We start from the raw sequence: 25,709 nt of genomic DNA, 5'->3' as shown, positions 1-25,709 counted from the left end.
CACCCGACTCGCATTGTCGGACCCCCCCCCCCCCTCGGCCACCTGGCTCGCGCTGCCATCTCTCTTCCAACTTTCCAGATTTTAGATGACCGGATAAAGGATCGTGTACCTGAAGACCATACACATAACTGTGGAACCTGTCAAATCTATAGACCAGACCTGGACACTTTTTTGATTTGTGCATATTGACATTCAGATGTTGTCATTGTCCTTGATGCGTATGCTACTGGCCTCCAATCTTCTCCCACAGCCTGAAGTAGTACAGCACCTATTCCAACTTTTAAAGCGTCTTTAGATATTTTTGTCCTTCTGAATGGGTCAAAGAACATCAAAAGCACCGGTTCTGTAGTTAGAATAGTCTTCAGTCATCCCCATTCTTCCTTATGGTTGTCTGTCCATTTGAATTCACATTTGATCTGTAACATCTTCCTTAGGTACATTCTTTTGGAAGGCAGACTTGGTATGAATTTACCAATGAAATTGATCATTCCCAGCACCCTCAATATGCCTTTTTCAGTGGGTCTGGGCATCTCTAGAATTGCTTTCACCTTGCTCTTGTCTGGCTCCACAAAACTGGCATTTTTCTCTGTTTAACTTTAATTCATTACTTCTGGATGCTTTGCAGCACTTTGATGACCCTCTCGTGTTGTTTTTGTGTGAATTCCGATAGGATCATGTCATCCATGTATACACACGTACCCAATTTATTCCTTCTATGTTGTGATCCATTGTCTTGTGGAACACTTCCGGAGCTGAGGAAATTCCAAAAGTCATCCTCTGACAGGAGTATCATCTAAACTGTGTATTGAAAGTAGAGTTTTTTGTGCTATGTTCAGGCAATTTTATTTGCAAGAAGCTCTGGGATGAATCCAATTTAGTGAAAAACTTTGCACCGGCCATCTCACTTGTAATTTCACTCCTGGTTGGAATCTGATAATGTTCTCTCTTTATATTGGCATTCAAGTCTTTTGGGTCTATACACACACTTAGCTCATCATTCTTCTTTTTGACAGACACCATTGAATTCACCCATTCTGTAAGCTCCTTCACTTTCTTTATAGCCCCTAGTACCATCATTCGGTCGAGTTCCTGCTTGAGCTTTCTTGTAGTGGTGCTGGAACCCACCTTGGGGCAAATACTACTGTCTTTACGTCTTCTTTTAACTGCATTAAAAGGCCTTTTTTTAGTGGAAAATAAAACAAATATAAAGGCAGATATTCTCCCCCTTTACATTGCTTAACTTGTTGAAAGTACTGAGGATGGATTCAGGAGGCAAACTCCGATCCTCCTGGGGTGGGGGGTAGAGTCAGAGGTGGAGCAACTCTCTCCACCTCCTCTGTGAAGGCAATGCTGCTGAAAGCGGCTGGCTGATGATGTCACGATGACGTTGTTAGCACATGATCCAGGAACAGGATTTTAAAAATCCCACATGCTGTAATTATGTTGCGCAGGAGATCTGCCCGAGTCCTAAGACCCCTTGAACAAATCCCCACCAGTGCTCTTACCTGCTCTTTGGTCACAATTTCAGTTGTCGCCCGCTTTTCCTTCTTGGTATGTGTGGATGATGTCATGATGGTGGGCAGAGCTACTGCACCACTCGCCCCTCCTCCCTCAGCTTCAGAAAATGTCTTCAGATGCTACTCAGTGAGAAAGCAAGACCTTCTCCATAAAAAGTTAAACTTTTTCTCTTTTCATTGAGCTGCCTTTGAGATGGAATTATGCCATAAAAATGCCTTTATAGGTGAATGGTAGAACTTCAAACCCCTTGAAGATGTCTGGAAATTGATCCAGTATTTCCTCTACGCTATTAATGAGGTACACCTCTTGACTAGGCTTAGGCTTTCACATGTTTTGTCACCAAGCATAGCCCCTTTTCTACTGGCTCCTTGTCCCAGGAATTAACAGGGAATTAACCAGTTAAGGATCCAGTGGAAAAGGAAAACAATAAGCACGCTAGCATCAAATTACATCAAATTATGCTTGGGGTTGAAGGCCTCTACTCAAACTCGTATCCCCAGCATCAGCTGATTAAACCAGTGTAAAAAGGACAACTTCCACCTATTCCATTTGAAGGTAGACTCTCCGATCCCCGGGGATAAGTTGTGTTCAGTGGAAAAGCAGTCAGTGTCCTGATTAAAGGTGGCCCAGTAGAAAGAGCACAAATGTCTTCCTATCCCAGGTCAGTGCATGGCCAATTAACTGGGATGCCGGTGGAAAAAGGGCTAGTGATTCATGTACCACTGAGACTACTGTGAACCTGATGTGATGCTCTTTAACTTTCACCTTGAGTTTACATGTATCTCTAGTGTCAATGCTCTGTCCTTTGTGGGCTTTGAGGTGTACACGATGTATGGCTTTATCTTCATTGCACTGATGTCATGGTCACAGATCAAATTTGCCTTTCCCCCTATGACCAGCTTGAAAGGAATATTTGTTCCATTTGTTTGCAATGACACAGTCTACTTGTCCTGCTTGACTCTTTTCATGCTTGGCTATTGGTTTATAGTCTTTCTGCACTGCCATGCCAATGAAGAGTGCATCACAGAGCAGTTTCTTCTATAGTGTGAACTGTGTGCATGCTTTCACTTCTGTTTTGTTTCCCTTTGGAAAAACATTGATTTGCATAATGATTCTGCCCTTTGCATTTACTACAGACTTTTCCATTGCCAGGGCATTGTTTTGGTGCATGTTGAGCACTACATCATTTATAATTGAATGTTTCTCCACCTTTTTGTTGTTTTCTATATCTTGCTTTGTGAATCCAGACACTGTGACTATGACTGTGCCTTCATTTTCACTATTGAACTATGACTGAACTTTTTTGCATGCTGCAGAGCTAATTCACTGATGTGGCATATCTTCACAGCTCCAGCTAAGGTAAGCTCAGTCTCTCACAGCAACCTTTCTCTCACTTTCTTTTCAATAATCCCAAATACAATTTGATCACAGATCTTTGAATCTTGCAGCAGTCCAAAATTGCATGTTCTTGCTTTTTAATTTCAAGTCCATTAAAAAAAGTATCAAAGATGCACGAGTGAAACATGTACCTGTCGAATGTTTCATTTTTCTTTGGTGAACAGTGTTCATTAAACATCTCGATAACCTTGTCGAACTTGCCCTGATCAGCTGCCTTGGCAAAAAGAAATGTGTTGAAAACCTCTAGTGCTTGAGGTTTGCTATCAAGTCCAACAGCTTGCAGATACAGTGTGAATCGTTGCTTGAACAACCTCCACTTGTGGTTGACATTTTAATCCAATTTACAGCTTCAGAAGCCTTTACACTCTCCATATTTTCTGCTACTATTGACTGATTCTCACTCTACACACTCCTGGTGTTTCTTCCACTCCTGGTACCATGTGATGTTTCTTTTATTGTAATAAAGAAACTTGGATTCTTTTATAACTATACTCTATTAGCTACAGTATACACACTACCTCATGGAGGGATCCATTTTGAATCTACTCTTAGTTGCAATAACTTGTCTCTGACTCCCTCTGGTGTTCATGATTATCACTAGCACAGTTATCTGTTTTCATAGGTGAATGGTTTGTTGGCAAGTGAAGCAGGTGTTACCATTCATTTTGTTTCTTCTTTCTGGCGTACTTTATAAGTATGAACAAATATAATGGTGACAAGTATAGTTGTAGTGGTGAACCAGCCCACTTGTCATGCGCGGTCAGCTGGGCAGTCGCAGCAAAGATGTCGCCGCGAGACCTTCTCTTCGGGTCCAGACCGGAAGAGCCCGTGTGTCCTTACGCCAGCGTGGATATAAGTTCTGGAACATGAAGGGAGGGGCCAGGCACAGCCTTAAAGGCTGCAGTGTGAACTTCAAAGTAAAGCAATTGTGTTAATCGAGCTCACAGCATGTTGTATCATTCTTTTTGCTACGCTTGCACACAACTCGCCACATTATAATTAATAAACAACTTGTATTGAGCATTAAGATTTATATGGCATAAATATTTGTTTGATTTAGAACATACAACTATACAGCACAGTAAAGGCCCTTCAGCTCTTGATTTTGTGCTGACCCATATATTCCTTCCTTAAAAAAATGAAACACTCCCTATCCCATAACTCTTTCTTTCATCCATGTGCTTGTCTAAGAGACTCTTAAATACCCCCATTGTTTCAGCCTCCATCACCATCTGTGGCAAGGCTTTACAGGTACCCACAACCCTCTGTGGTTATTAAAGAAAAGTACCCCTGATGGCTCCCTAAAACTTATTTCCCTTAACTTTGTACATATGTCCTCTGGTTTTTGCTGATCTTGCCCTGTGAAATAGGTATGGCTGTCCTCCCTCTCTAAGCCTCTTATAATCTTGTAGATCTCTATCAAGTCTTCTCTCATTCTTCTAGTCTCCAAAGAGAAAAGTCCCAGCTCTGCTAACCTTGTTTCAATTCAAACAACATTCTAGTACATCTCCTCTGCACCCTCTCCATAGCTTCCACATCGTTCTTATAATGAGGTGACCAGAACAGAACACAATACTTTAAGGGTGGTCTTGCTAGAGATTTGTAGAGTTGCAACATGACATCTCTACTCCTGAATTCAATCCCCCTATTAATGAAGCGCTACATCCCAGGGCCGCCTTAACTATCTTATCAACCTGTGTGATGATCTTGAGGGATACATGGATTTGAACGACAAGGTCCCTCTGTTCATCCACGTCATTCACGTAGATGAACAGAGGGACCTTGGGGTCATACACATTAAATGGTAGACAATTGAAGAGTGCAGTAGAACAAAGGGATTTAGGAATTCTGGTACATAATTCCCTGAAAGTTGAGTCACATGTAGTCAGGTGGTGAAGAAAGCATTTGGTACGTTGGCCTTCATAAATCAGAGTATTGAATACAGGAGTTTGGATGTCATGTTGAAGTTGTATAAGGCATTGGTGAGGCCAAATTTGGAATATTGTGTGCAGTTTTGGTCGCTGAATTATAGGAATGATATAAACAGAATAGAGAGAGAGTGCAAAGGAGATTTACAAGAATGTTGCCTGGGTTTCAAGGTTTGAATTACAGAGAAAGGTAAACAGGCTGCACTTTATTTCCTGCAATTTAGAAGATTTAGGGGTGATTTTACAGAGGTATTTAAATTATGAGGAGATAGATAGAGTCAATGTGGACAGGCTTATTCCATTGAGAGTGGGGGAGATTCAAACAAGAGGACATGGATTGAGATTGAAGGGGGAAATGTTTAGGGGAAACATGAAGGGGAATTTCTTCACTCAGAGGGTGGTGGGAGTGTGGAATGAGCTTCTGGTCGAAGTGATAGATGTGAGTTCAATTTTAATATTTAAGGAAAAGTTGGATAGGACAAGAGAAGTTTGAAGGGTAATGGGCCACGTACGGGTCAATGGGACTAGATGGGAGAAGATGTTCAGCACAGACTAGAAGGGCCGAACTGGCCTGTTTCTGTGCTGTAATTGTTATATGGCTATCCACACTCTTAAGTAATCTACCATTAACCCTGTACTCAGCCTTCTGGTATGTCCTTCCAAAATGCATCACCTCACACTTATCTGGATTGAAATCTATCTGCCACTTTTCTGCCCAAATCTGCATTCTGTCTACATCCTTTTGTAATCTTCGACAACCTTCAGCTCCATGCACAACTCCTCCAATCTTCATGTTGTCTGCAAATTTACTGTCCCATCCTTCCACCTCTTCATCAAGGTCATTTATAAAAATCACAAAGAGTAGGGGTCCCAGAAGAGATCCCTGCAGCACTCCACTAGTCACTGGCCTCCAGACAGATTGCTTTCCTTTCACTGCCAACCAATCTTTAATTCACACCGCCAAGGTTCCACTGATCCCGTGCCTCATGACTTTCTGGATGATTCCCTCATGGGGAACCTTGTCAAATGCCTTACTAAAATCCATGTAGACCACATTTACCACCCTACCCTCATCAATTTCCTTTGTTACCTCCTCAAAAAACTCAGACTTGTGAGGCATGACCTTCCCTTCATAAAGCCATGCTGACTATCCTTGAGTGGACTGTTCTTCTCCAAATGCTCATAATATTATCCTTAAGAATCCTCTCCAATTGTTTGCACACTACTGACGTAAGACTCACCGGTCTATAATTCCCAGGATTCTCCCTATTACCTTTTTTAGACAAGGGGACTACATTGGCCATTCTCCGATCCTCCAGCACCTCCCCTGTAGCCAAAGAGGACTCAAAGATTGTAGCTACTGTCCCAGCTATCTCTTCTCTTACTTCCAACAGCAGCCTGGGGTATATCACGTCTTGATGTTTTTAAGAAGATCCAACACTTCCTTAATCTATACATTGTCCAGCACATTTATTGTCAGAAGGAAGGCTGGAGAAAAAGTACATGAATCACGGCGTTTGCAGATTTTATTTTGTAACTACAATCAGCCATAATTCAAACAGCAGAGGGCTCTATGGGCCAAGTGGCCTCATTCTGATCATATGGTCTTAAACTCTGCAGTTCCTCAGATTGTTTTTTTGTAGTTTGACATGGGATTGATTTTGTTTTAGCATGGTATTAATATCATTCCTGGTCAGTAAGCTCTTTCGATAGTTTTCGTAACCAAGTATATGTACCTGTTGATACCTGGCTTGATTTATAATGCAGTGTCAAAGTGCTTGAGTTGATCCTTATCAATAAGCAGCCTGAAGAATATTCTGAGCATGATTCATGGCCGTCATGCCTTACTTATCCTGTTGATCACATACAGTAGATTTTCTTTTACTTTAGTTCACCAAAGGAAAATAATATCCCTTAAAAACTCCCATGTTAATAAATCTATCAGTAACAAAGTATAAATCTGTCTTTATTGTTGAACATAAGTTCTGAATGATGTTTAAATATGACTTGAGAGTTTTTAGAGTTTTACTGTGGATGTTGATCTTTTTACGGTTGGCATAGCGGTTAGCGCGACGCCTTGAGAACACCAGCGATCGGGACTGGGGTTTGAATCTCACGCTGTCTGTAAGGAGTTTGTATGTTCTTTCCATGTCTGTGTGGGTTTTTTCCCCAGAAGCTTTGGTTTCCTCCCACAGTTCAAAATGTATTGGGGGTGTAGATTAATTGGGTGTAAAATGAGTGGTACGGACTCATGGGCCAAAATGGCCTTTTTCCGTGCTGTATGTCTAATCAGCCAGCTCCCCACCATGACTACCAGCCCCCCCCACATCTCCATCGGGCACACAAAACTCAAAACGGTCAACCAGTTTACCTATCTCGGCTGCACCATTTCATCAGATGCAAGGATCGACAATGAGATAGACAACAGACTCGCCAAGGCAAATAGCGCCTTTGGAAGACTACACAAAAGAGTCTGGAAAAACAACCAACTGAAAAACCTCACAAAGATAAGCGTATACAGAGCCGTTGTCATACCCACACTCCTGTTCGGCTCCGAATCATGGGTCCTCTACCGGCACCACCTACGGCTCCTAGAACGCTTCCACCAGCGTTGTCTCCGCTCCATCCTCAACATCCATTGGAGCGCTTTCATCCCTAACGTCGAAGTACTCGAGATGGCAGAGGTCGACAGCATCGAGTCCACGCTGCTGAAGATCCAGCTGCGCTGGATGGGTCACGTCTCCAGAATGGAGGACCATTGTCTTCCCAAGATCGTGTTATATGGCGAGCTCTCCACTGGCCACCTTGACAGAGGTGCACCAAAGAAAAGGTACAAGGACTGCCTAAAGAAATCTCTTGGTGCCTGCCACATTGACCACCGCCAGTGGGCTGATAACGCCTCAAACCGTGCATCTTGGCGCCTCACAGTTTGGCGGGCAGCAACCTCCTTTGAAGAAGACCGCAGAGCCCACCTCACTGACAAAAGGCAAAGGAGGAAAAACCCAACACCCAACCCCAACCAACCAATTTTCCCCTGCAACCGCTGCAACCGTGTCTGCCTGTCCCACATCGGACTTGTCAGCCACAAACGAGCCTGCAGCTGACGTGGACTTTTTTTACCCCCTCCATAAATCTTCGTCCGCGAAGCCAAGCCAAAGAAGATGTCTAAATATAAAATTTAAATTGAAAATACTTGCAAGCACATCTATCATTTGAATCTCAAAGTTCAAAGATTTAAGTCTGATATTTCTCAAACCTAATGTCATGCCAAAGGCAGGTTGACTCTACTGCCATACGAATCAACAACTTTAGCATTGTCAATAGGTTTGAACACAAATCACATTATTTACTTGCAGAAATACTGAACATAATTGTGTGCATTGATTTTCAACTGTCTCAGTTTCCAGTTAATTGTATCTTTTATTTAGGTGAGATTTGATAGAGGTATTTAAAATTATGAGGAGAATAGACAGAGTAAATGTAGATAGGCTGAGGGTAGGTAAGATACAAACCAGAGGACCTGGGTTACGAGTGAAAAGGGGAAAAGTTCAGCGAAAACATGAAGGGGAACTCCTTCACACAGAGAGTGGTGAAAATATGCAATGAGCTGCCAGCTGAAATGGTGAATGTGGGCGCAATTTTAACATTTAAGAGGAATTTGGACAGGTACACAGATGGGAGAGGTATGGAGGCCTATGGACTGGGTACAGGTCAGACTAGGGAAAAAAATGGTTTGGCACAGACTAGAAGGGCCAAAGGGGCCTGTTTCGGTGCTTGTAGTGATCTATAGTTCTGTGGTTCTGAGATATAAAGGTGAGTAGGGATCTGACCAATCACCATTCAGTCCATTCAAGTGTCGTGCCTGAAGTGTCACAAGCTATAGAATTCACATTAATTTAAATTTCTGACTGTTGGACAGTAATGGTCCCTAAGAATTCGTTGCCCCTTAGCTGGTGGGTGAATAATAGTTCTCTTTGTTGATAGTTGAGAGTTACTGGGGGCCTGTCAGTCAAATCTATTTGCTAAGCTTATGCTAGCCAAAGATTTTTGTTTTAATTGTAATTCAGTCATGAATGGGAAATATAGAAATGCCCTGTCTAGTACAAAAAAAACGTTCTGAGCAGTAAAATGTAATTAATTTGAGACCTTCCCACAACAATCCCTCATTGGGCAAGGATTTGTGAAGTAAATTTGGGAATTGTTCACAGAAAGTCATTGAAGTTCCTAATTAATGTGTTGGCAGTGTTCAAAATGTGGAAAATTAGGCAAACTTTGGGGGGGGGGGGTAAGAGCTGGGGGTGTAGTGAAAGGGAAGGGGAAAGAGCACCCAGGCTAACAGGTAAGGGGTAATAAAGAAGTAAATTACTTTTTAGATTCTTTCTTTTCCCTCCCCCCCAACCTGAATTTTACCTTGTCTTAGAATATGATCCTTGTGATTGGGTGGAAATGGCAGGGGAACAGCATCTCATGTTAAACATAAGGAAATTGTTAACGTTGCTGGAGAGACAGTAATTTATATTTTTTGTATGTTCTCGCAATTAGTTTCAATAGAAGTTGATATCTTGGTGTGTTTATAATTAGTTTCTTAGATAACTATCTTGGCAGTTGCTTTTTCCCCTTGAGGTGGTTCTCGTTAAGCTTCAGCAAGCAAAATTTTGGTGTATCATTCTCATTCTTCAAGAGGTTCTCTCAACACCAGTTGTTTATGACTGCCATATGTTTATTTTATTTTAATTCCTTGTGGAACCTTTAATGTCAGCCAAGGCTCGTAACTGCTTTGTAACAAGCTTTGTAACTGAAGCTTTTGACTTTGACCAGTTTGTATGCTCTTGGAATAATGCAAATAGCGGTAAGCAAACGAAGCTTTAGGATTTTCAAATAAAAATGATCTGAATGGGAAAAATGAGTAGATGACTGGAGCTGCTTCTGCACCATGAACAGTGAAGAAGCTTCCAGTTTCAGGGTCTATATGCAAATAGTTTGCAACAAGGACAGCTCACAGTCTCCTGGCCTGCCTAATTATCCAAGGTTCAGATCTGCAGCTGAAGTAGGAAACATCCCTAGATTGTGGGTCAGCAGACATTGGAAACACTGTCACCTGTTTGATTTTGACCCCAGAGAATTTTCAAATTTTTTTCCTCCATCTGGAATCGATCCCATTCATGGATCTATGGACTTCTGTCAAAAAAATATCATGACTTGGTACGGTGCTTTGCAGTAGATGTGACCAGCCAATTGGGAGCAGATGCTTGCAGGTAAAGCGACATCTGACATGAGAGAATCTTATTAAAGAGCGCTAATGAGAGTTCATGTTCCCATCATAGTAAAAGATGAGCCTCGGCTGACATTGAAGGTTCCACAAGGAAATAAAATAAAATAAACATAGGCACCCATAAACAACTGGTATTGAGAGAACCTCTTGAAGAATGAGAATGATACACCAAAATTTTGCTTGCTGAAGCTTAATGAGAACCTTGAGGGGAAAAAGTAACTGCAAAACAGCTTTTTAACAAAACAACTACAATGGCACGCATAAATAAAGTAAAAGAGAAAATAAATGCAAAATCGTGGTAAATAAATATTCAAAGTTATCACAGATTTTTTTTAAAAGTGACTTTGTCGTAGTGCAGACACTTGTGTTATCAGATTAGTGTAACATGGGGAGGTTGAAGAGCCTGAGTTGAAAAGAAACTTAGAGGCTTCTGCACCTTTTGCCTGAAGTGGACAAGAGGCTGTGAAAGGGTGGATGTGAATGGAGGGGGTGGGGTGCAGTCCTTATGACATTGGGTGCCATCTTGGAGCAGTGTCTCACTTTGATTCATTCAATGAGAAGGAGGTCAAAACTTTGTGAATGACCTGGTTATGCTTCTAGAGTCTTCAGCGTTGTCGGGAAGTCGAATTCCCCAGTCATGCTTTGATGCAAAAACTGTCAGTATACTTTCCACAGTGCACCTGTAGAGGTTTGGTAAGAGTACTGAACAGCATTCTCAATCTTCTCAGATAAATTAAGAAATAAATAAGGAGGGAAAATGGGACCATGAAATATGAAACTACGAACAAATGCAGAGGATCTGACCACTTTTAGAATTGGGGCAACCTCTTTATTGTATGGTGTTCAAAGCTAGTTCAAAAGATGACATAACCTAAAGAGATCCTGAATGCAATTCGCTCCTAAAATTCCACAAACTTTTGCTTTAGTTCTGCTGGTATTAGCTAGAATTGTGCCAAAAAAAATCACCTTTATTATGTGGAGGTTTCAGACCAGAACATTTATTTATTTTTTGTCTCCAAGTTGTTTATTACCGTTTAAAACCTTAGTTTCTTTCTTAGGTGTTTGATTATGACTTTGGATTACATGATGACTTTATGGGTTCTGCTTATCTGGATCTAACCAAATTTGAATTGAAGAGGTAACTGACATTAAAGTCGATTTATGCCATTCTCATTTTTTTACTTTTGTGGTAATCTGTTCAGATATGCAATCAGCATTCCATATGTGGGAATGATCTATGACAGTTCTGTGGTAGGATGGGAGATGTACTCAGATGCAGGGAGTTGTAGGAATTGTGAAGGAGAAACCAAATCTTGATTGATACTCTGTTGGAACTACAAACATATGAAATTGTGTAGCAGCTTTACTCAATTTCCCACCAGTGGTTCTGTGAACAGTGTTACGTGCTTGTGGCAAGTTGATTGATCAGAGTGCCTAAAGTGGACAATGAGAGGATGAAGGGATTCAGTGGGTCAGGCAGCATCCATTGAGGGAACTGGTCAGGGAACATCATGGCAAAGTGTCCTGGCCCTAAATGTTGACCCATTGAGTCCCTCCAGCCTCTCAATGTTCACTCAAGATTCCAGCGTCTACAGTTCTAATGTTTATCTTGATTAGAAGAGCTAAACAAGCGCTTTTCAATTTTTAGACAAATGGTTTAACAAATATTTTCAACCTAATATGAAAATGGGTGGTTGATAAATGGAGAATAACCCAAGACTGCTTGGGTAAGACTGCAAAATAGACCAACAATTTGGCACTCTACACATGGTTAGAAAAGAGGATGCTTAGAGATGAGATGCAGCCTTAGCTCAAGGCATAGGGAATGTAAAACCCATAACATATCTCACACTCTTGATACTAGCAATGAATAAAAACAGATGAAGGCATTCAATTCCTGAGCAGTGGATATTCTCTGAATGTAGGTGTCACTGGCAAGGCCACATTAGTTGACCATCCCTAGTTGTTCTACAAAACAGTTAGCATGTTCGTGAGCTACCAATGTCTAAGAAGAAGAATAGCCAGTCATCAAGTATTGTATCCTTGGGAACTTACTTCATTGCTTACCGTACTTCACTTAAACTGCATTGATTGATTTTTAAAAAAGAGTGGTTAGTGAACCAACACTCGAAATGATTCCCATCAAGATGCTCTTCGACAATGATTGCCACTTGAGAAATAATTTAAAATATAACACAAATCACCTTCCTATTCAAGCAGAACTTTAAAATTGCATGACTTTAAATTCAAACATGTAAAATAATATAATTCATGAGTGACTTTAATATTGGTCCCTTTGCAAATATTTCATCAAATTTCATTGATACAATTAAATGAGAGCAATCCAGTCTTCTTTGGTAATATAATTTATTCAAAAAGTTAATAATTGCAGGCAAATAAGACTTTATTATATGTATTTCAAATGTTAAATTTCCCTTCCCACAGACCAAGTGAAGTAACATTAAATCTGAAGGACCCAAGCTACCCTGTTCAGACTCTAGGGAGTCTGTTAATGACCATTACATTGGTGTGCAGAGAAGCTGATCCAAGGGATACTGTAAGTTTGTTACATTATTCAAAATCTGCGATATGCATATGTAATATTTTATTCCTTGGGTTTTATGGGAATATTTCATTGAAATGTGAAGAGTCTGGTTATTTATTGCAGCTATGGTTGAATTTAAGATGTGTCCAAACTTGTTTAGTGGGATTATTTATTGCACATTTTAAAACCATGAGCATCATTTAGTTTCAGTTAACTAAAAAAATAGAAACTTGTTACATTTGGTTCATCACATGATCTAACAAATAATGTGTTGAGATTATTGATGCAAGGAGCCAGATTCTAAAATCCTTAAAGGAAAAGTGATCTGGATTAAAATTAGTTGCTAGATTCAAAATTTTAATTCTTATTTCTAATTTAAAATAGAAATGGTTTGTGCCTTTGTAAACATCACCAGCAGACGTGGATGGGAGTATGTTGCAGAAAGTGTTGTATACACTGAGCTGTAAATTAATTTGCTCATTATAGTTGAAGGACACATGTCATACACTGGAAATATAACAGTGCAGCACAATATGAACCTTTGATCATTTTTGGGGTTTTTGCAGTCCCAGCTTTAAACTCAATTAATTTAGGATGAATTTCAAAGACTACAATGTAAAAGTGGGAACCGGTCTTATTGCTCAGATGGAACCCACAAAGAAGATAATATTTTCTTCCTTGTAATTTGTCTATTCATCTTTGTTTTGTGCCTTTTCCTTTCCACCTATTTGTTACTGTTTCAATCACTTTGAAATACATTTACTGGTCTCCTTCTGTGCCTCATCCCTTAATGAGATGTCTTCCAAAGTGGTTGTTCCAAAGTGGCAGGTGCTAGTGAGGAATTCAACTCCTATATAGCTGAGAATTAGTATTTCATTCATAAGTAATCAGTGTCACTGAGCCTACACTATATATCCACAAATATTGATGCGTTGAACTACATATATGATTTTAATCTTTTACCACACTTTTTGTGTATTATATATCGTTCAGTGGTTTGTCATGTTTATTAGTAGAAGGTTTCAAATGTGGTTCAGCACTGCTGAGAATAAGTTGAGGGAATTCATTTTATTTCATTTGGACATTACCTTAAAATTATTGTGTGTAATTACATTGCATTTTACAATCAGACTATTTTCAATTTGGCTATGAATGCAAGTAGCCTAAAGCTTCGTTATCCTTCATTAAGTTGATGAAAATAAATAGCATGCTGTCAAGAAAACACTGATTCATGGACACTCAAATGGAAAAAAATCTTTGCCTAAAAATTATTTTAAAAAATGATCTCTTTGCACCAGTTCCATTCCAGCCTACAGCTGATAACTCAAATATCACAAATATGGAACTGTTTTGAAATTGACAAGTCACAAACATAGATCTGAAATTTTCTGGTTGACTGAGACTTATTCTTCCATTGCCTAACTAAGACACCTGCATTAAGACACTGTTTAAAAGACAAAAGACAGTGCAAAATGTAAAGTAATTTGGAAAAAAAATCAGTATTTAGTCATCTTCAATTATGTAAAGTTCACTTTAATCAGGTAATTCCCAAAATTTACAAAATTCAAATTCTGGCGTTGTAATAGTGTTGTGCTAATCTCTACACTAACCATATTGCTATCTGTTGGGCACTACCAGTTGCCCCAATAATCACAAGGACAGAGGCTGAGGGGAATGATAGGCTTTATTGTACGTAAGTCTTGAGCTGGCCTGGATCCAAGCTAGGGAAGTGCAGGGTAGGGAAAGATGGTTCGACCTTTATGGCCTGAGTCACAGGGGAGGAGTCCAGGGGAGAGTGTCATCAGAGGGCGGGCCAGTCCAAGCATTTACTGGCCAATGAGTACATACAATCCATACCATTATATTCACCCCCTCTTTTTGACACAAGAGAGAAGAATTTTTTTATCTAACTAGAGGTTTAGCCGCACCGGTGACTTCCTCCTTCTGCGGGTCCGCCAGGGGGCAGGCGTGTCCACGTTCTGCTGTTTGGGAGGGGAAGCTGTCCTGGAGGGGGCAGGGGAGGGAACAGTCTGGTTCCCTCCCAGGGGCAATTATCACAGTCTGGTGATAATTGGGGGCTGCCGGGTGGAAGGGGGGTTTGATGTCTCCCAGAGGACTGACTCCTGGAGAGGAGAGCCAGATGGCTCGGCCTCCAGTATTGCGCTCCCATGTGGGGTGGTCTGCTCCATGGGATGGATGGTGGTAGGTAGGGCAGTTTTGGGATCCCTGACCCTCACCAGGTCTCAGATAGGCACAGTGGCCATCAGGGTACCTCACAAACACGTATTGTGGGTACTGCTTCCATCAGTGGATCTGTCTTATGGCCCCTCGCATGTCTGTAGTAGGACCAGCCCTGGGGTTGTCAGCCAAGGAGGAATGGAGGCACCATTCACTGATCTCCTAGGGAAAGCAAACAAGCGTTTATGCAGTGTGGCGTTAGTTGTGGTGCACAGGAGCGATTGAATAGCGTGGAGTGCTTCAGGCAAAACGTTCTGACCTAAGGGCCAGGAGCACGCCTTCCAGACAGTGGTGTTCTCCCTTTCCACCTGGCCATTATCCGTGCGGTTATAGCTGGTGGTCCTTTTGATGGCTATGCCTCTGGCCAGGAAGTACTGTCGCAGTTCCTCACTCATGAATGAGGACCCCCAATCGCTGTGGATCTACTTGGGGTACCTGAACAGGGTGAAAGTACTGCGCAGCCCCTTGATTACTGTTCCCAAGGTCATATCAGGGAATAGCAAAGGGGAACCTGGAGAACTCGTCCACCACTGTCAGGAAGTAGGCATTCCTATTTATAGTGGGTAGGGGGCCCTTGCAATCAACACTGAGCTGTTCAAAAGGGCATCTGGGCTTAATGAGATGTGCCTTTTCGGATCGGTACATTCAGCGGCTTACATTCAGCGCAGATCTGGCAGCATCTGTTCATGGACTGGATGTCCTCAATAGAGTATGGAAGGTTCCGAGTCTTGATGAAGTGGTATAACTGTTGTGGAGTGTCTGGATGCAGTCGAGATGCACGATGGCACATGTCCCCCGGTATAGAGCATCTGGAGGATTGTTGAGTTTATCTGGTCATAATTATAGGTGGAAAGCTCGATCCTCCACCTAAGAATCTTGTCATTCTTGATTTTACGCTGCTGTTTAGTATTAAACATGAAGGCCATGGCCCATTGGTCTGTCAGCAGGGTAAACCGTTTACCAGCCAGGTAATGTCACCAGTGGTGCATCGTCTCAACGATCGCTTGAGCCTCCTTCTTGACCAAGGAGTGATGAACCTGAGGATCGTGCAGGATGTGGGAGAAAAATGCTACTGGCCTGCCTGTCTGATTGAGTGTGGCGCAATCAGAGGCATCGCTCTCCACCTGAAAAGGGATGGACACACCCACGGCATTCATTGTGGCCTTTGCGATGTCTCCTCGGATCTGGTAGAATGCAGCTTGGGCTTCCGTCGATAACAGGAAAGTTGTGGACTTAATCAGGGGGTGGGCTTTATTGGCGTAATTGGGCACCCATTGTGCATAATAGGAAAACAGCCCCAGGCACCTATTCAGCGCCTTTAGGGTGTTTGGGACTGGGAGCTCCATAAGAGGTCGCATGCGGTTGGGGTCCAGGGCAATGACACCATATGCTACAATGCATCTGAGAAGGGCCAGGCGGTCTGTGTTGAACACGCACTTGTCTTTATTGTACATCAAGTTGAGAGATTTGTCCGTACCTAAGAACTTTGTGAGGTTCGCGTCGTGGTTCTGCAAGTTGTGGCTGCAGATGGTGACATTGTCAAGATATGGGAATGTTGCTGTCAGCTTGTGCTCCTCCACCAACTGATCCATAACCCTCCGAAAAGCAGAGACACCATTAGTAACACCAAAAGGCACCCACAGGAAGTGAAAAAGTCTGCCACCGGCCTCGAAACCCATGTAGATATGATCACTCGGGCAAAGGTGAAGTTGGTGATAGGCCGACTTGAGGTTAGTGGTCAAAAAGACTCTGTATCGTGCGATCATGTTGACCAAGTTGGCTATCTGGGGTAGAGGGTACACATCCAACTGGGTGAAGCAGTTGATGGTTTGACTATAATCGATCCCCATCCGGGGCTTGCCTGCCCCTATGACCACGAGGACCTGTGCCTTCCAGCAGCTGGAACTAGGGGCAATGATCCTCTCTCCCAAGAGTCGCTGAACCTTGGCCTGGATGAAGGCCATATCCTCAGTGCTATATCACCTACTTTTGGTGGTGATCAGTTTACAGTCCAGGGTGAGGTTCGTGAATAGTGTGGAGAGGCTGCAGGTTGCAAATGGTGAGCGGCAGTTGGGAACCCCTGAATGCCATCGTCACACTCCTGAACTGATTCTGGAAGTCGAGGCCCAGAAGGATCAGCGCACAGAGCTGGGGCATGACCAACAACAAAAAGTCATTATAACATTCCCCCCACCATCAGAAATGCCACACCTTACCCTGGATACAAGTCTGCTGGTCTTCCGCTGCCATCGACATAGATCCGGTCATCGGCCAAATAGGTATCGAGAGTCTACGGCCCACCTCGGGGTGGATAAAACTTTCGGAACTGCCACTATCAAAGAGGCAGTTTGATTTGTGCCCATTCACCTCGATGTGGATCACGAAGTTCGTGATCAGGAGAGGGCTAGCTAGGTCCAAGGTGATAGATGCCAGGATGGATGCGTCATCTTTGTTGTCGGTGGGGAGGACCGATGTCCAAGATGGCGGCCTCCATGTTGACCACACTGCCAACGTCAGTGAAGAAAACGGAAGTGACATCACTAGGGGCGGAAGTGATGTCGTTGGTGAGATGAAGGCGTTGAGGGTGAAGGCGGAAGTGGGTAAAATGGCACCCGCCTTACTGCGCACGTGGCTGTCACTGAAAGCTCCTCAGCCGTACATGCCGCTCTGCTTTGGGATGAGGCTCTGGACCTTCAGACTCATTGATAATAGCCCTTTTACCCGCAGCCTGAGCAGGTAGCTCCTTTTGCAGGGCAGAGATGTCGTGGATGTCTTGTCTGTCCACAGAAGTTGCACCTCGAGGATCCCAGCATCACTGCAGCAGCAGTCGAGTCAGCCGTCCCTGACACCGACTTCCAGGATGCTGGCCCTCATGGTGGCGCGTACTGGATAGACCCGCTTCTGCCCGCCATCAACTCCGCGTGGCACTGGGCCGAGTCTAAGGTCGAGTCTAAGGATCGTATGTTTCAATGGGAGTTGATCCTCCTCAAGGTGATGTTGGATATTGTCCGACCTCAATCCCGACATGCAGGCATCCTGGACCAGGTCCTCCACGCACTGGGCCCCTGGCACAGGGACCGTGGGGTTCTCCAAACAGTCTTTTCCCAGTGTGATCAGGGCTCGGGTGAACTCTTCTACCGACTCACCAGGCTGCTGCTTTCTGGATGCCAGGAGGTAATGGGAGTAAACCTAGTTGATTTTGGGCTTGTATAGTGCCCGTAACTCAGCCATCACCTCAGTGTAGGTCGTGCAGCTTGTGATGGCCTGGAAAGTCCTCTGGCCAACTCTTGCCTGTAGGACTTTCAGCCTCTTCTCATCCAAGTCAACTACTCCAGCAGTGGCCTCCAGAAAGTAGTTGAAGCAATTGATCCACTGCTCGAAGAGTTCTGACTTGGGGATCCACCTCCATTACTGGAGATGTTAAAAATTTATGTGCAATAAATTGTTGGGCACTACCAGTTGCCCCAATAATCACAAAGACAAAGGCTGAGGGGAACGATAGGCTTTATTATACAGAAGACTTGAGCTGACCCGGATCCAAACTAGGGAAGTGCAGGGAAGGGAGAGGTGGTTCGACCTTTATGCGAGTGTCCAATGAGTTCTCAGTGCTCTCCTGCTGAGTCCATTGACTGAATTCCAGATAATGGGAATATTACTGGATCATGCTTGCGTTCTGGATGCCAGTTTTCTCTGGACCTATCTTTTGTTTCATTGCCATTTTATTTTGACTTGCAAAATTAAGCCTCTAACTAACCATTGAATCTTTCGGGCCTTCAACCTTATTAAAGCCTTCTTGCTGTCTCTTTCACCCAGTTTTCCTGCTCCTTGATCTGGTAAAAATCTATTTATTTTGTTTTCTTTTGTTCTGATGCTATAGGAAATGCTGTAAATGCTCAATGAATTGAATGTTTGGTGAAACAAAATTAATGTTTCAGGCTGATTGTCATTAGAACTGAAGAAAACAAGAGAAATAGATTTTTTTTAACCAGATAGAGAGGCAGGGACAAAGGGTGGAAGAGGGCTTGTGCAGTCCTGGACACCTTACTTCACTTGCAGGCAGTGCAGAGGAGTTTCAGCAGGTTGATTCTGGAAATTAACAGGTTATCTTATGTGGAGTGACTGAGTAACATGGGACTTTACTCATTGGAATTTAGAAGGATGAAGGGGATCTTAAATCTATATTAAAAAAAATGAAAGGAGTAGAGAAGATGGAAGCAGGGATGTTTTTCCACTGGCAGGTGAGGCTAGAACAGGAGTTTTCAAACTTTTTCTTTCCACTCACATCCCATTTTAAGTAATCCCTAAACCATAGGTGCTCTGTGATTAGTAAGGGATTGCTTAAGGTGGTATGCGAATTGGAGAGAAAAGGTTGAGAACCATTGCTCTAGACCCAATTGTTACTGAAATATTTTGCTTGAGAAAAATTGCCATTGGCCCATTTCCTTTGGAGTTAGGAAACCGTGCACATAACGAATCAACGAGGTATGACTAAAACAGCGGTTTTTAAACTTTTTCTTTCCACTCACATTGCCACCTTACATAATCAGAGCACTTATGGCATGGGGATTGCTTAAGGTGGAATGAGAGTGGAAAGAAAAAGTTTGAAAACCACTGGCTAGAACTAGGGGACATAGTCTCAAGATTCAGGGGAGTAGATTTAAGAATAGAGATGAAAAGGAACTGTTTCTCTCAGAGTAGTGAATCTGTAAAATTCTCTGCCCAAGCAAGCAGTCGAGGCCACCTCATTGAATGTACTTAAGATACTGATTGAAGAATAGGAATTTAAGGATTATCAGGAATAGGTGAGTAAATGGATCTAAATCCATGGCCAGATCACCCACGCTATTATTAGACAGCTGAACAGGCTTGATGGGTCAGATGGCCTATTCTGTTCCTATTCCTCATGTTCTTGTGCTGGAGAGAACACTATTTGTACTTAGAGTTGTATATAGTGAACTGTTGTACACTCTGTAATCTGGCTCTGCCCTGCCCTGTGGCTGGATCCATGGTTCCTCCCTTTTGACTATATAAAGGCTCCAACATGACAACTCCTCCCCAGAAAGCCTGGGTCACAGCACAGGATGACCTTCAAGTTTATTGTAAATAAAAGCCTATGGTTCTTTAATCCTAGTCTTTTGAGTTATTGATAGCACTTCAATTTTATTTACAATATTTTTTTTCCAATGATGGGACAACTCTTGAAGCCTCATAAGCTGGAGATCGTCCCACAATCGCCAGAAGCCTCCGACTGCTTTGAACTCTGGCTACTCTGCTCTGACGTCTTTCTACAGAACTCCAATGGAGTTGTGGCAACAGAAGCAAACAAACTGCACTTCCTCTTCTTCTGGGTCAGACATCGAGTGTTCCCGATGATCAGGGATGCCTCAACGTACACTGAGGCAGTGAACGTACTCAAGGACCAGTACAGGGAGAAAGTTAATGAGATAAACGCCAGGCACATGCTGGCTATCCACAGACAGTATGCCCTTTCAAAATGGGGATAACGGGCAGGTTTGCAGCAGTTAGAAAGGGTCCAACCTGATCAACCCTGTCGGAATCCAACCAGGTCCCTGACCTACCTCAGAGATAGTCAGGGAACTTAGTTAAACTTATCTAGGTTGTGTGAACAGGTGATTTTAACAGGAAAATGGCTGACCCGCTTATTCCAGTGATGTCAGCACTTGCATGCATGCATCACTGGACACCAGCACTTAATCATCTGGCATTACTCCCGGTGAGTGCGTGATGTGACATTGCGGGGGCAGGTTGGTGATTTAATGGGTTGATCCCCCTGCAATTTGAAAGGTTCTTCCAGTATCTTTGCCCCAGTAATCACACCCAAGAGAGCTACACAGGTGTTGCAATTTAAAAGAGGCTAGTGACCGGATGAATCCAGCGATAAATTTCTCTGGGTCCTGCATGGACTTGCATGAACGTCTTGGATGCCACCAACTTCCGGGGATAACCACGCCACCACTTGGGCACCACCATTATGTTCCCAGAACGAGTCAATATGGGCTAGACTATAAACCTACACTAGGCTCTGTGGTGTTGGACCAAAACAGCCCACATCACCTCTCCCACTTTATGATGGACATCTCAATAAATGATACCGGGAGCACTGAGAGCTTCATCCACCCCGATACGGTGCAGTGTTACTCCCTTAAGCAAAGCCAGTAAGCTATAAAGTCGCCATGGCCTCAAAGTCCCACTGCCGAGATCCACAGGGCATCACTTACAGGAAATTTAAACTCTTCATCATGCCACAGCTCTGCGCACTAGTGCTGCTGGGGTTGGACTTTCAGTGCCACCTCCAGAGTGTAACAATGCAATATGACAGTCCCTTGCCCCAACTCCATGGTTGGCAACCCATAGTTTGTCAGTTCACCACCCTCACTTTCCCCCCCCTTCCACCGACCCAACTAACATGCAGACTCTCCACTCCCCCTGTCGATCCCCTGCCAACCTCACTGCCAACTGTAAGCCAGTTGCTACAAAAAGCAGCGGATAGAGTGAAGGGGATAGGATTTTTATTAAAGTGGAGGTCCAGCAACTCCTCAATGAAGGGATCACTGAGCCCAGTACCAGCTCATGGAGATTCCAATTGATGGTGGTCAAGGGTGGGAGTAAACAAAGAATGGTGATTGATTATAGCCAGACTATTAACTGCTATACATAGCTGAATGCATACCTACTCCCTTGCATTGCAAACATAGTCAATCAAATTGCCAATACTGTGTGTTCTCCACGATTGACCCGAAATCTGCCTACCACCAGCTACCCATCCATCCAGAGGACCACCAATACACCACATTTGAGACAGACGACCATCTCCACCATTTCCTCAGGGTCTCCTTCGAGGTTACCAACGGTGTCTCCATTTTCCAGCAGGAGATGGACTGGATGGTGGACCTGCAAGATCATGATGCCAACCTCCAAAAATTGCTTACAACAGCCAAATGTCTAAACCTTACCCACAACAGGGATAAATATGTTTTCCGCACTACTTTCCTGGCTGTGTTGTGGAGAATGGAGTTATTGGCCCCGACCCCGACTACATGTACCCCCTGCCAGAGCTCCCCCTTCCCACAGCCTCAAAGCTCTGAAAAAATGCCTGGGGTTCTTTTATTACTACACCCACTGAGTGCCGAATTATATAGACAAAGTCAGCCCCTTATCAAGTTCACATCCTTCCCCTAACAAGAGAGGCCCATGCAGGCTTCAGTCAGATAAAAGAGGTAATCATTAAAGTCGCAGCATATGTGGTAGAATCTGCCCCATTTCAGGTCGAGAGTGATGTGTCTGATTTCGCCCTGACTGCCACCCTGAACCAAGCAGGTTGGCCAATGGCCTTTTTCTCCCATACCTCCCAGGGTTCTGAAGTTCAACACTCCTCCATCAAGAAGAAGGCTCAGACAATAGTTGAGATGGTGTGGCACTGGAGGCACTACCTGGCTGCCAGATGTTTTACCCTGCTCAGGGACCAACAGGTCATGGCATTCATGTTTAGCAATAAACAGCAGGGTAGGATAAAGAATGATAAACTTTTGAGGTGGAGTATTGAACTCTCCACCTATAACTACAATATTCTGTATCAGCTGAGGAAGATTAATGAGCCCCCAGATGCCCTGTCCTAAGGAACATGTGCCAGTGACCTCTGCCACCTCGGTGTCATGAGATTTTTCCACTTCATCAAATCTCGTAATCTCCTGTATTCCATTTGGAGGTCAGAGACATGATCATGGACTGCTGGGTCTGCGCAGAGTGCAAACCACATGTCTACCAACCAAATAGGACACACCTGGTGAAAGGCACATGGTTGTTTGAATGCCTGGGTATGGATTTCAAGGGCACCCTCCCCTCCACCAATAGCAATGTGTATTTCCTCAAGGTCATCGAAGAGTAGTCACATTTCCTCTTTGCCATCCCTTCCCCAGACATGACCACCACCATCACAGTCATCAGGGCAGACCTGTCATATGTACACAGCGACCGGGGTTCCTCATTCATGAGTGACAAGTTACACAAATACCTGCTGGCCAGAGGTATTCCCACCAGCAGGACCACTAGTGATAACCTCCGAGGGAATGTCCAGGTAGAGAGGGAGAACACCACCTTTTGGAAGGCCATCCTCCTTGTCCTTAAGTTTAGAGGCTGCCAGTCTCTCACTGGCAGGAGGTCCTTCCCAAGGTGCTCCACACAATCAGGTCACTGCTATGTACTGCCACCAATGTACTACCCCTCACGAACGAATTTTCTCCTTTCCCAGGAAGTCTATGTAAAATACCAACCTGCCACCCTGGTTGATGTCCCCAGGGCAAGTCCTGTTACAGAAGCACACGAGGGGCCACAAAACCAAAAGGGTCCAGCTCGTCCATGCAAACCCCCAATATGCGTACATGGCTTACACAGAGGGCTGCGAGGAAACAGTTTCCATCCAGAACCTCGCACATGCGGGGGCACCTGAGGACCATACCCACCAAGCAACACCCTCCCCTCCCTTAGACACACACTACATACCATGGCTCTCTAGCCCCACCCCTGCCCCAGTCACTCCGGTCAAGCCGCCATGACCCCAGCAGGCCGACATAGCGCTGGAGGTCCAAGAAAAATCAACTGACTCTCTGCTAGTCTCAATGGAAGACCAGGCCACCAGGCAGACTCAACATCTAAGACTTTTGTAAGACTTTGTGCCCCACATCACCATGCCGGAAAAAAAAAAGGGGTGAATATGGTGAATTGGTGTACACTCTGTAATCCCCCCTCTTGACCCTGTATAAAGGCTCCAACACCTCCCCAGAAATCCAGGGCCACAGCACAGAACCTTCAGGTTTATTGTGAATAAAAGCCTACAGTTCCATAATTCTAGTCTTTTGAGTTATTGATACTACTTTTCATTGTGCAAAGGCAGAGTTTCGCTTTTATGTGGTAATCTTTGCACTGTAAATTATGTTCAAACAAATTCATGTTCACCAACTCCATTGAACTCAGCTCCAACAATGCATTTGATTTAGACACCATAGAGCATTTAACAGAAGTGGGGTTAGCATCATATCAGGACAGATTTCATATTTAAACAGCTGGACTTAGGAAGTGTGAAACATAAATCACTTGTGCCTAGGATACACTGGGATCTTGAAGACCATGAGATTATTTATATATTAGTATTAACTTTTAATTTCCTTGATTTCTTGAGCTGGGTTATGTTATTAAATTCTGGAATTTAAAATTGGATAAATTAAGGTGACAAAACCCTTGAAAATGCCCACTTGAGTTATTGAGCTCAGATTTGACCTTTGCTTTAGCCTATTGCCTTTTATTTAATTTTACTTTGTTATTAAAGTTCCACCTTTTACAAAGCTACATCAGTTAGACTAAACTCTCCCCAATACTCCATTTTCTCTAGGGACAACACTAGTTCCATATAATTATCAATGGATTTATTATGATTAACATTACAACTTATTTGTGCTTATATATTTGTCCTCTCTACAGAAAATGATTTTAAGAAGGAATTGGACACCTTCCTGCAAGGTAATGAATAGTTTGAAACAGCAACATGTACTTAGCACTTTTCATTTAGTAAAATTTAATATTAAATTTCACAAAGTGGTGGCATGGCTAGCGGTTAGCAAAAATGCTGTTATAGTGCAAGAGATTGGGACTGGGGTTTAAATCTCACGCTGTCTGTAAGGAGTTTTTAAGTTCTCCCCATATCTGCGTGGGTTTTCCCCAGGGCCACCGTCCAAAACATACCGGGCTAATTGGATGTAAATTTGGCGGCATGGACTCGTGGGCCGAAATGGACTGTTACTGTGCTATAAGTTTAAATTTAAAATGAAAGATCTATAAGGGCAAAATAATCAAAATTCTTTTGGAGGAAGTTGGGTTTTGAGGAGCAAATTAATGGAGGAAGAAACGTCAGTGCACCAGCTTTTATTTTCTCATGTTCAGTTTTCTGTACAAAATTAAGGTAACAAAATATGGCTCTGCTGCTCTCTCAGTTAAGATCAGGGATCTGCTCACATTTCTGAAACCTTTCCTTGCTGATTTTCTGTGCTGAGATATGCCATGTGATGTACGTTTCTGATTACTCTAACATTGCGGATTTCCAGAAGAGCTTCACTAGAAAAATAAGGAACCTTACATTTTAAATAAAAAGTGACCTGTATTTGTACCAAAAGACTCATTTGGCAACAATACAGGATTCCCGAAAGTTGTGGATTTCTTGAGAGTTTTCATGCTGTTACACCCTCGTGGAAGTTTCTTCCATCAGTGCTTTTCACACAGGAGGCTGTTGCCTGCATGCATTTAATTTTTGAAGTCTGTGCAGGTTCCTCTGTCACCTTTCCATCATTGTAGCATGCATACATTTCCTGCCAGTACTGTCCAGCAGTGTTCATGCTATGGCATGCTGGAGAAACTCCATAGGTCACGTAGCATTCATAGAAAGTAAAGGATAACCAATGTTTTGGGCCAGGGCCCTTTGTCATGTGTCAGCAAAAACAATCAGACACCTGAGTGAAATTGTAGGGGAGAGTTATATTATAGCATAACTCCTCTAAAGTTGTGTTCTAAGTTGAGAGTTGTGAATAAAGGTATCACTAATGTGGAACATTCAAATCCTAATGTGTGCTGTTCCTGAAGTAGAGTTATGTGAGGGAGTCCACCAGTACTGTTTTGGAACTGGTTCTTACAAATTATCCAAACTTATTCAAGCTTTTTGAAGGAGCGTTTGAGAGATTTCTAAATATTTTGGCACCAGGAAAAGGCCAAAGTTGTTAATATTTAGCTTTGAAGATAATGACAG

At 43.1% G+C, this 25,709-nt stretch overlaps 1 protein-coding gene across 20 annotated transcripts in view; it reads left to right on the top strand.

Annotated features, from left to right (window-relative positions):
• mctp1a (multiple C2 domains, transmembrane 1a) overlaps positions 1-25,709 on the top strand; it is a 534,415-nt gene that overhangs the window by 140,698 nt on the left and 368,008 nt on the right. For 19 of the 20 annotated variants that reach the window (XR_011342276.1, XM_069891645.1, XM_069891672.1 and 16 more), the window contains 3 exons: positions 11,175-11,254; positions 12,562-12,673; positions 24,395-24,433. Coding sequence is in view for 19 of the 20 variants with exons in the window: in XM_069891645.1 (XP_069747746.1) it covers positions 11,175-11,254; positions 12,562-12,673; positions 24,395-24,433 (231 nt within the window). In the remaining variant the exon portion in view is untranslated. The remainder of the gene's footprint in view (positions 1-11,174; positions 11,255-12,561; positions 12,674-24,394; positions 24,434-25,709) is intronic. The other variant, XM_069891553.1, reaches the window with a different exon arrangement.

The sequence above is a fragment of the Narcine bancroftii genome, chromosome 1 (assembly GCF_036971445.1).
Source record: "Narcine bancroftii isolate sNarBan1 chromosome 1, sNarBan1.hap1, whole genome shotgun sequence".
Taxonomy (NCBI): domain Eukaryota; kingdom Metazoa; phylum Chordata; class Chondrichthyes; order Torpediniformes; family Narcinidae; genus Narcine; species Narcine bancroftii.
The sequence above is the reverse complement of the archived record's forward strand: the minus strand, read 5'-3'. Positions and strand labels throughout refer to the sequence as shown.